Source organism: Oxyura jamaicensis, chromosome 1 (genome assembly GCF_011077185.1).
Source record: "Oxyura jamaicensis isolate SHBP4307 breed ruddy duck chromosome 1, BPBGC_Ojam_1.0, whole genome shotgun sequence".
In the NCBI taxonomy this organism is placed as follows: domain Eukaryota; kingdom Metazoa; phylum Chordata; class Aves; order Anseriformes; family Anatidae; genus Oxyura; species Oxyura jamaicensis.
The window spans coordinates 88,267,024-88,277,597 of record NC_048893.1 but is presented as its reverse complement, the minus strand read 5'-3'; the positions used below and the strand labels follow the sequence as shown (position 1 = coordinate 88,277,597).

Below are 10,574 nucleotides of genomic sequence, written 5' to 3'. Positions count from 1 at the left end.
TTACCTTGTGGTATTTCTTCTTTTGTGAGATTCCTTTTCATTTTTTTGTGTTATTTACATGTGTTTTTACATATTTTTGCACTTTCTCCTTGTTATTTTTTAAAAGCCTGCTTATTTTGCAGACTGTATTTTTACATTTTCTCGGTTTCTTTTTATTGCAACATTATACTCCCAGAAGATGCTGTGCAGTAATGGTACGTGTATCATTTAAATAATGTGGCACAAAGCCCCTTCTTTTTCCATTCTCTCCTTTCCTTCTCTCCCATTCACACACCCTGCCGCTGGCTTTCCAGGCAGCCGTCTGTCATCTGTGCATTCATTTACACTGTCACCACCTCGAAGTGACTGCTCTGCTGTCATGCTGCTTTTGAGGTCACACTAGGACTTGAAGCATGCTGCCTCTTCTCACCTGGTGGTGAAGCACAGGGTGATCTTTGGGGTTCAGATCTACCACCAGCCTTCAGCACTGCTGGCCAAATCTGGTAATGACAATTCTTGCTGGTCTGGAATTGGTGCAGGACAGTTTTTACCGTGATGGTGTTGTGATTGTAGTGGAACTGTTATTTCTCCGGGCCTGCGCTGGGGTAAAGCACCGGTGTGGAGATGAAGGTGCCGCATGTGAAAATCTGTTTTCCTAAGGCGTTGGCTGTGGCACTTGGTGATGATGTGGGAGAATCTTGTGGCAGAAACTTCTTTTATATTGGCGCGTGTTCAAGGACAGGCATGTGGCCTGGCAGTATTTTTGACCCATGAGGTCAGTAAGCATTGTGTGAGGAGACTGACAAGCCTACGAACTGGAAGTCAAATGCCAATTAAAAGTGTATGAACCTTATTAATGTATCTTTCCCTCTAAAGTAAATAGTAGGTTCCTGAAAGTTCTGGCTATGTTTCTTGGAGTCTTGCTCTGTGTTGGAAGCTAATGGTGAAGTGTGCTTTTTTTGGTACTGGATAATTATATATTTTTATTTTTGTGCTCACTACTGAGAAACTCACCTGATAGTGTTTGAGGTCCTTCATTTTTTTATCAAAAAGCTATTAAGGGTATTTTGAAACACACCTAGATGAAGTAACCTTGATAAATAAATTCAAATGACTAAAGCTTTTTTTTTTTTTTCTTTTAGCCAATTAGGAATCTTCAAGTTTAATTATTATATGCTCAGATAGATGCACACATATTCTCTGCTATTCTTTATGCCAGTGTCTTAAATCTTTTTCTTACTGCTTTTTGTTTGTTTTAGTATTTGGTGATATTTTTTATTTATTTATTATACTTTTTTTTTTCAATGTCTCTGTGTTTGTGTGTATATATCACTTAAAATATTCTAAAAAAATTCAAACTCATGGAGTCTTTGTGGAAAACAAAGCACTGAAAACAGTTAAGTCTTGTGCAGAACTATTTTTGTGTTGTGTTTTTGAGCTTTATGAATTCTTTTTTCTACCCTTTTCCCTTTTTTTTTTTTGGAGTGTTTTGTGCTTCTAGCCATTGTGTTGGAAGTTCTTTTATCTTTTATATTTTCTGGGTTGCTTTCAGTTATGTGGACCTTACTGTCTAAAATCATATTAGCTTTGATTGGCTGCCAGTTAGTTTCAGTTGTCATTTTCTCCACTAGCTTTAGTTCCTACTCTAAACCAGCACTGCTCCATTTTCAAGGTAAGGTTTGCTTATTATGGATGGAAATCTGCATTGCAAATTAGGTATAAAAACAGAAAACTACGTATGGAAACAATAATTGTAGGTACTATCAACTGTTTGTTTGTTTGTTTTATAGCTTTCAATGATATTCAACCTGTTCTTTCAAGCCCTGTGACACCTAGTAAGCCTGAAATAGCAGATACCAGACCAGGTACAATACGCTGCCTAGTTCTTTTTAATCAGTAGCTCAGATCAGGCTCCAAAACTCACTGAAATGACTACACTGGTTGTCTTCACTTTCAGTGTACATTTGGATTAGACCATAACATCTGAATTTTGAGTTTAGGTTGCTGTTAGTGATTGACATTGTTGCTTTCTCACACTTACGATGTATATGGCAATTCATGGTTACCTGATTAGCCTTCAGTATTTTGAAAAATATGCCACAGATAATCGAGAAAACTACTGATCTAAATAGTGTTATGTATGCTGTGAGCTGCATTCTACTGCTGTAGTCTTGTTAAGAATATTAAGGAGAGTGTTTCCTTTAACTGCATGAAATTGGCCACAGACAAAAGTCACAGTCACAGACACTTGATATTTTTGGTTTTAAACCATAGTTGGATTGTCAGCTTTCTAGTCCAAATTTTATATAGTTTAAGTGTGTTGGCTGACTGATTGTTCAACACGTCTTCTTCATTACATTCCTGCATTTTACAGACCATTTTCCGTAAGTAATGGACCAGAACTCAAAATGTCTAAATGCTAAACTTCAAAATCTTACTTGGCAGTGACTGAGATCCAGACCAGTTGCAATAAAGGCAGGAAGAAATGAACATCCAAAACTTCTGCGCATCACAAATGCAATGATTTAAAGACACTGAAGCTCTGTGCAGTTCAAAAGACTGAACTTCTCTCTAATGCATTCTAGATAGATAACCTGAAAAGTGTCCAAGAATTAGTGAAATATTTATGTTGTTCTTGTAAAAACAGATTTGTTTTTGCTTGTGAAGCAAGAGTTTCTTCCATTAGCTCTTTACTGTCTTATGACTGTCACCATTTCTTCCAACAGCAACAATTGAATCCATTATGGAATCTTTTACACCTAAAACTTATCATCCTTTCCAATGGCCAAGGGTAACATTAGGTAATGTTGTTGTTTTCACACAGTGAAAAACTCTGTTTGTTTTGAGCACTTCATCCCATATGAATGCATTCCTTCCAGCATATCATTTCACACACATAATCTTTTTTTCTTTTTACTGGTTATAGTCTTGTTCTGCCATTGTCATTAGATCTCAGTTATTTTTGATATATTTCTGTATGGGAACGTTGTTCAAAGCAGTTTTACTGTCCTCAATGCAGTAAAAGTTGCCTCTTAGTAACTGCATGAAAAATTCCATGATCCTTTCATCACGGTGTTCTGTCTGTCTTTTTCTCCGGTGTGCACGCATGTGCTGTCTTTCTCTCTGATATGTAGAGCTTTCATAATGGAAATTCTTGTTCTTTTGAAGACATCAACTCTATTTCTGATCAATGCACAGCATTTCAATATAATTTCCATTCCACTCTTCAAACTCTGATTTCATCAGATGGCTTTGATGTTCCACACTGAGTTATCTTTTCTTCACTATAAACTTGTGGCATGTGCTGTGTGTTGTGAGCAACTCTGGTTAAACAAATTTTGATTGCAAACTGAGCTCTTTCTTTCAGCTCCAAAAGAAATACCACTTACTCCTCCTAAACCGAAACCATCTGCCACCCCAGAAGTACATCGTGTGAAACCTGGTAATTGTGCACACCATTATTTTAAGTTGGTATGCAGAGACATATGTTCACTAAAAATATTTCAGCAATACTTCGTAAAATGGATACATGTGAGCATCTCGACTAAGTCATAATTTGGGAATCAGTCATGTGATGTTACCTGACAAAGGAAATGACTGTTAAGCTCATCAATTTTACACAGTTGGGTCCAGTGATAAACATATAAACAAGTTCTCTGGTTTTGTTATTTAATTTAAAAGACTGGTAGGGAAAAAAATACTAATATTCTATTACTTCTTTGTCAGTCCCCATCTTCCGCTTCCATACGGATGTAGCTTGGCAAAGATGGCATTTTTGCTAGTCACAATACTTTGATAATTCAGAGTAAGGTACGGCTCGTGTGATTGATAAGCCCTCCCTCAAGGAACTCAATGAAAAAGATTTTTGTTTCAGTGGAAATAGGAGAGCTGCCTTCAAAGTAGAAGAGGAAACTTTCATATATGAGTGAAAAGTTCATTCTTTGACCATTGGAGCATTATTACAGTGTGGTATCTTTTTTTTTCATTTCTGCTTTCTGATCAAAAAATATCTCTCTGTCATTTTTTTTTTTTTCTGATTTGGGATTAAGGGATATGAGTTTGCCACTTTTAGTGACTCGTATTGGACAAGTAAATATTATGGTGTGCATTACTAGAGCTTTAAATAACATTTCTATTCTCATTTCTTATAAACAGGCAGGTCAGTAACAAGCAGGAGTTGCCTTTTATGTCTCATACATGTCTTACAATTGACTGCAACTCTGACTTAAGATTTTAAGCAAGATTTTGGCATTCAAAACTTGCCTCCAACATATTCTGTGGTATTTGTTATGGAATGTGGTCTTCTCTTCAGTCATAGGCCTCATCTGCTCTTTCTTTTTATTCTCCTGTAACTTCAAAGATATCTATTTGTTGATTGACCCAAGCAATGGATTAAAAATGTCCTGAAAACATAAATATGGGAAAGAAGCCTCAGAAGCAGATTGTCACACAAAACCTTGAACACTTGAACATATAACTGTGAAGTTTTGTAGGAAACAGAACTCAAAGCATGTTATGCGTACGAGTTGCATGCTAATTTAGTCTATTTTAAAAAATAAAATAAAAGTGAACTATTGGAATCATAACATTTTTGGCTTACTGCTGATACATGTACTGATTTGTTCAATTACACTTGAATTTTTGTTTTCTAGCCCCTAAACCACCACTTTTGGAGCCTAAAACTTCTCAGACTGTTGAAAAACCAAAAGCTACAAGAGGTAATACGTGTTTCTGTAGCTGTTGGTCACTCTTCTCTGCAGTCGAAACCACAGTCTGAACTCTCTTACTTCATCTCATAGTTTCTTTTGTTTGCAATCCATTTCTCATAGAAAAGATAAAAGTTAAGAAATAAGCATTCTGAAATAATGTTTTTCTCAATGTAAGACAAAAAGTAAGTTCAATTTTTTTCTGCATGAAGCAGAATTATCAGCCTTTTTATTGGGAGTTGTGCTAGACCAGCAACACATTCTACCCTCAAACAATCATCAGAAACCCATCAGAAATACTACTGAAAGACCAAGTACAAGGTCAGCATTGTAATGTTAATCCTAGAACTCTCAATGAACGACTCCTCTGGCACTATGTGGATACGTTAATTTCATGGTTCTTTTATGAGTCCTTCATGAATGTCAGCCTGGCTTCAAAAACGTTTCTCAGTCACTTCATGTCTTACTCTATTCTGTTCTCTCTGTACTGTGTGGTTTTCCACTGTGTTTACTCATATGTAACTTTTGGAAGCTTCTTTGAAAGCAGTCTCATTACACTGCTTTATAAAAATGAAGAAAATTACTTATTATACTACTTGAAACTCAGCTTAAGATTTATCTGATGTCCAACTAACAATCTTTTAAGCTAATTACACTTTTCAGCAAGTTCAGGGGAAAAAAAATCTAGAACTGGTTGCTCTTATTTTTTTTACCACTTAGATGACACTATTTATATTTTATTAACAGAATTAAATGAATATAATAATGAAGCAACTCCTTTTTATATTATTGATTCCAAGGTTTTCCAGCTCCCGACCAGTAATTTCCTTAGTGTTGAAAACTGAGAACGTTTTTGCAGATTTTGTATGTGTGTGTGTGGTTTGATGGCTTGAAATTGACCTGCAGTTCAATAGGATAAACAGCATCATTATTTACCACATAGGTATCTTGCAAAACTGTATTTGCTATTAATGAGGAACATTTAATGAGGGGAACATTTTGATGTGATTATAGGATATAATTACATATATTATGTTTACTAACTGACTTTTACAATGAAGAACAAACAGTTTTGAGGGGTAGGGATTTTGAGAAGTCTTGTTAGCAAATTTGATTTTCATTTGCTTTTCTTCCAGTAGCCATTTATTGCTTTATTTTAGGCTTGAAGAGTGCGATTCTTATGCAATACAGTGGAAAGGATAATCTTATAATCCAGTATATTTCTTTCAGCTCCCAAAGAAGCAAAACTCAAACCTTCTACATCTAAACCTAGACCATCTGCCAGACCCAAAAAGCAACGAACTAAACCTGGTAACTAACTTCCATACCAAACGTTTACTGCACCATATCACTTAAATAGTTTAATATACTTAAGTTTAAATTCTTTCTGTGTGAAGCTCAGCACTTTATCATCAGAAAGATAGGTAGTGAGGAAAGCTATGTTCTTTGAGGAATATTAATTTTGTATTGACAAAAAAAATGAAACAAAGAAAGTAAGCTTTTGATTTTAGATTTGTACCCAAATCAACAAGCTACATGGCCTGGTGTGGAAAAAAGTAGTTTCCCACCTTGGTTCAGCACAGGATCCAAAGATGCACATTCTCTTGCTTTGGTGATGGGTATAGCATCTTACCTAGAACTATAGGATTTGTATTGATTCTGTGATCATTAATACACAGACTTATCCAAAAGTCTTGAAATAAGAATGAGCTCTGGAGTTTAGAAAAGGCATATTTTATGATGATAAGTGAAATCATACTCTCATACCAGAGCTGAATTTGGTCTCTGATATATGTTAGAGAAAAAAAGACACCTGACCTTGCCTGAAGCTGAAAAACATGTCAGTAGTTTTGCATGGGTTGTAAAGAAGTTAAAAAAGCTTTAAAGTGTGTAATTGTATGTTGTGAGAATGTATTACTTAATCATGGAAGAGATTTGTCAGTATTATTTAATTCTTTCCAGATTCCCTGTGAATTAATCCTTGTTATTTTTCTCATAAGAGGAATTACTCTCTTCAGATCAAATAATTCCTTGTAAAGCTTGTTAACTAAATGGTATTTGTGTTTTATAACTGTCTCAAATTAGTATGCATAATTAGTTTTCATTGTGGTTATAACTAGTAGTGTAGAATTTCAGTATTGTAATACTAGAATAATTACTTTAGTCTCTGCTGTCAGTGCCTAATGTCTCTCTGAATATAGACATTTTCTTGAAATGACAGAGAAAACAACTCCATTTGGAAATCTTTGCATAAACCTTTCTAATACTTCTGGGTCATCAAGATCAACCCTGTGTATTGATGTTTCTATATCAATGAGTGTCTACTTTCAGCTTTTACATAACTACAGAGAAAGCAGCATGATTTTTCATTTGTGCACACGCCTCTTGTCTGACCTTTCTCTGTTAGTGGTTTCCTTGCTCAATTCAGATGGAATTCTGAGGAACACTTTTTAATTGCTGGGATTGTTTAGTGTAGAGAAAAGGAAGCTGAGGGGAGACTTCATTGCTCTCTACAACTGCCTGAAAGGAGATGGCGGCGAGGAGGGTGTTGGTCTCTTTTCTTAGGTGACAAATGATAGGACATGAGGAAACAGCCTTAAGTTGTGCCGGGGAGGTTTAAATTTCACATCAGAAGAACTTCATGGAGGGTGTGGTAAAGTATTGGAACAGGCTTCTGAGAGAGGTGGTGGTGTACCCATCCCTGGCAGTATTTAAGAAATGTGTACAACTCACACCAAGAGACCTGGTTCAGTGATGTGACTTGATAGGTCAGGTTGATGGCTGGACTTGGTGATCTTGAAGGTCTTTTCCAACCTAAATGATTATATGATAATAATAAGCTTATAATGATCTCAGATGTATTCCAATGTGACTTTGGGTCTTCAGCATAGATTAGAAATTAGTGTCATGACAGGGGTTGTCACCTTTACTTAACCATTAATCAAAGTAATGAAAAACACATGCCAAATTTGTATTTCATGAACTGTCTGCTATTGGTTTGCAAATTTCCTTAGTCTCAATACAGTAGTGAAGTTAGGATACAGTATTGTTAGATAGACTGATGCATACATGAAGTTGTTCCTTTTAGGATCTTCAATCCCCTACCAGGACTATGAGGGTCCTGGAAAAACTTAAAAACATGCATCTTCTGAAGTATAGTCACACCAGAGAACCACGCCTTCTCTGCCTATGAAAAATATGTCAGAAAACTTGGTCCATGTCCGTCTGTCTTATTTTCAGTCCTTCAAAGTCTCAGGTTACACGGTTTATCAGTGCTTACAACCCAATAACCTGGTAGATCATTTAATAATATTGAGAGTAATATGCCAAAGTCCTGTTGCACTGTCTGAGAGTTTTATGTAGATGCTCTGCTTTCAGAAAGGTCAGGGGAAATCAAAGGCATGTAATGTCGTACAATCTCATTCAGCTCTCATTGTCATTCCGAGAAACACAGTCTCCCAGCTCTACCTTTTCATTTTACCCAGGAAAGTCTACATCAAATGTGCATTGTATATCTGTTAATGAACTTTTAAAAACTGAGCTGAAAATAAACTTTCAGAATCTCTAGGATTGGGAGAAGGATGGCATTGTTGACTTTTACATTAGAAAAAGCAAACAAATGAGAAAGAAAAGTAGGTATGTGATTTAGTATTCATCAGAAAATTATGGTGCAACGAATGTCCAGCATTTGGTTAGTTCTGGAAAAATCTGTATGCAGCTAACTTGTAGGTTAGTATGCTTCATATTGGATTTCCCTTGGATTTAGAGCAAAGAATAGTGCTGTAGCACAGATACAGTATGCAGTACTGAGTGCTGCCAGGTGCAGGAAAACAATCTCCCATTGTTAACTAGGTAAGGATACCCTGTTGATCTCTGTCATGACAAAGAAGTACTTGCATGAGTGGCAGTTCAGAGAAGAACACGGCAAAGCATTCCTACTAGTGAATTACTTTTCAACAGCTGCTTCTGTGTATTCTCATTCTTCATCTGTTGACCACATCTAAATGCCAGAGTTCTGGGTTTGAGAGCAAGAACTAATTGCTCTGGCTGAATTATTATTTTTTTATTATTTTTAACTTTTCTCATTTCTTCATGTAAGCTGACAGAACCATGCTGTCACCTGATGTGAACTACTTCATGCATTATCAGTTTGAATGACTTGGCTTTTAAAGGAGATTATTTTGATGAGAGATTTACCCACTTGAGTACTGTTGGTTTAGAGATCAGATTTCCAGAGAACATAAGAAAACTTCATAACTGCTCTGTCAGATTTTTTTTTTTTTTTAACTTTCCTGTTCACAGTAAAGCTTCTCCTTCCAAACCTAAAGTCCTTCTATGTCTAAAATAGCCTGTGAAAATACTGGTTAATTATAATGCTCTTTCACAGAATCACAGAATGGTTTAGGTTGGAAGGGACCTCTGGACGCCAGCTGGTCCAACCTTTCTCATGCAGGGCCACTTAGAGCAGGTTGCCCACGACCATGTTCAAGTGGACATGAAGCCCTACAAGGAGGGAGACTCCACAACTTCTCTAGGCAATCTATATTGGTCTCACAGATAAGGCATCTTAGAACATTTCGCTTTCTTAGAATAGTTGCAATAGTATTAAATACATCAATCATTAACTATAAAATGAGCTACTAAGTAAATGAGGTAAAAATTAAAGTTCTGAATGAAATATGTCTGTTCTTTTCCTCAGTTTTAAACACAACCTCCTTAAATAAAGCCCCCTCATCATAAACTGTCATAACCTAGTGAGATCTTCAGCCTTATGATATATGACTTTGCGATTACTTATACCTGGAATCTTTCAGATCTAACTTTTGCAACACTTTGGAAGAAACTCAGTAAAACTAATAGAAAGATTTGCCAAAAGAAAAATGATTTTTCTGGAACTGTTTCTTTAAAGGTGTCTACAGCCTTGCAGGGAAAAGAAAAACGTGTCAGGAAAACAGGAAGATGAAGACTCAGAGTTTCTCTCCCACCAGTGTTCCTATAGCAAAAATGCATCTTTTCTTTTCAATGAGCAGCAGAAGCTGCACAGAATAGTTATTTCCTGAACTTTCTTGATCAACATTATTACTTACTCAATGTTTCCATTTGAATAGAGGGGTGGAGGTAGATATTAACTGGGAAGCAAAAGCAGCTGAGCTGTACCAGGAGATGAAAAAATAGGTATAGGTGCACCTGTATTTATCTCAAGAAAATGTTCTTTGTTCCAGCAGCAACCATTCCAGTGTCGGTCACTACTAGGAAACCTTACACATATGAACATCCAAAGACTGCAGAGGGTAATGATTGCTAGTAATCTTTACTCATTCTTCTTTTCTATGGTGTAATAATATGTGCAATTGGAAACGCTATTTTCTGTAGGCTTCTTGTTTGTTTATACAGGGTCTATTCAGCAGAAATGAAAATACAGTCTTGGTGCTTTATTATTTCTTCACATTTACAGCATGAAGATATTGTATTTTAAAAGACAGGATATCACTTCAAAGATATCTGATTAAAAACTTAATTACATGAGAAGAAGAAAGTAAGAATTATTGCAGTAATAGATTTCATGAAATACAAAACTAATACAATAACTTTAAAAATCAGATCAAAAACTACAAACTGTTGAGCAATTTCTGTAGAAAGGTGAGTTCTGTATGGCGCACAACACTTATTTTTCAAATTTATGGAAAATATTGAATATTTTTGACTAAGTGATATTAATTGATTGAAACTTGGGCTCAAAGTACATTCACAACTCTTCTATTGATATTGATTGGCCAAGGTCAGCATTGGATAACAGTATTTTCTTAGCATAATTTCTTAGCACTCATTTATTTTGCTTTAGGTTAAACTTCTAGAAGCTAATTTTGCTCCAGAAGAGCATCTAACTCT

General features: G+C 35.8%; 1 protein-coding gene across 25 annotated transcripts in view; it reads left to right on the top strand.

The window, feature by feature from the left end:
* The window catches only part of ABI3BP (ABI family member 3 binding protein), a 136,504-nt gene that overhangs the window by 74,559 nt on the left and 51,371 nt on the right, over positions 1–10,574 (top strand). For 14 of the 25 annotated variants that reach the window (XM_035314992.1, XM_035314985.1, XM_035314982.1 and 11 more), the window contains 6 exons: positions 1,770–1,844; positions 2,706–2,780; positions 3,347–3,421; positions 4,632–4,697; positions 5,916–5,996; positions 9,908–9,976. The exons of 2 other annotated variants lie outside the window; for them this stretch is intronic. In XM_035314992.1, the coding sequence (XP_035170883.1) occupies positions 1,770–1,844; positions 2,706–2,780; positions 3,347–3,421; positions 4,632–4,697; positions 5,916–5,996; positions 9,908–9,976 (441 nt within the window). The remainder of the gene's footprint in view (positions 1–1,769; positions 1,845–2,705; positions 2,781–3,346; positions 3,422–4,631; positions 4,698–5,915; positions 5,997–9,907; positions 9,977–10,574) is intronic. 9 more of the 25 variants (XM_035314988.1, XM_035314977.1, XM_035314993.1 and 6 more) reach the window with 7 other exon arrangements.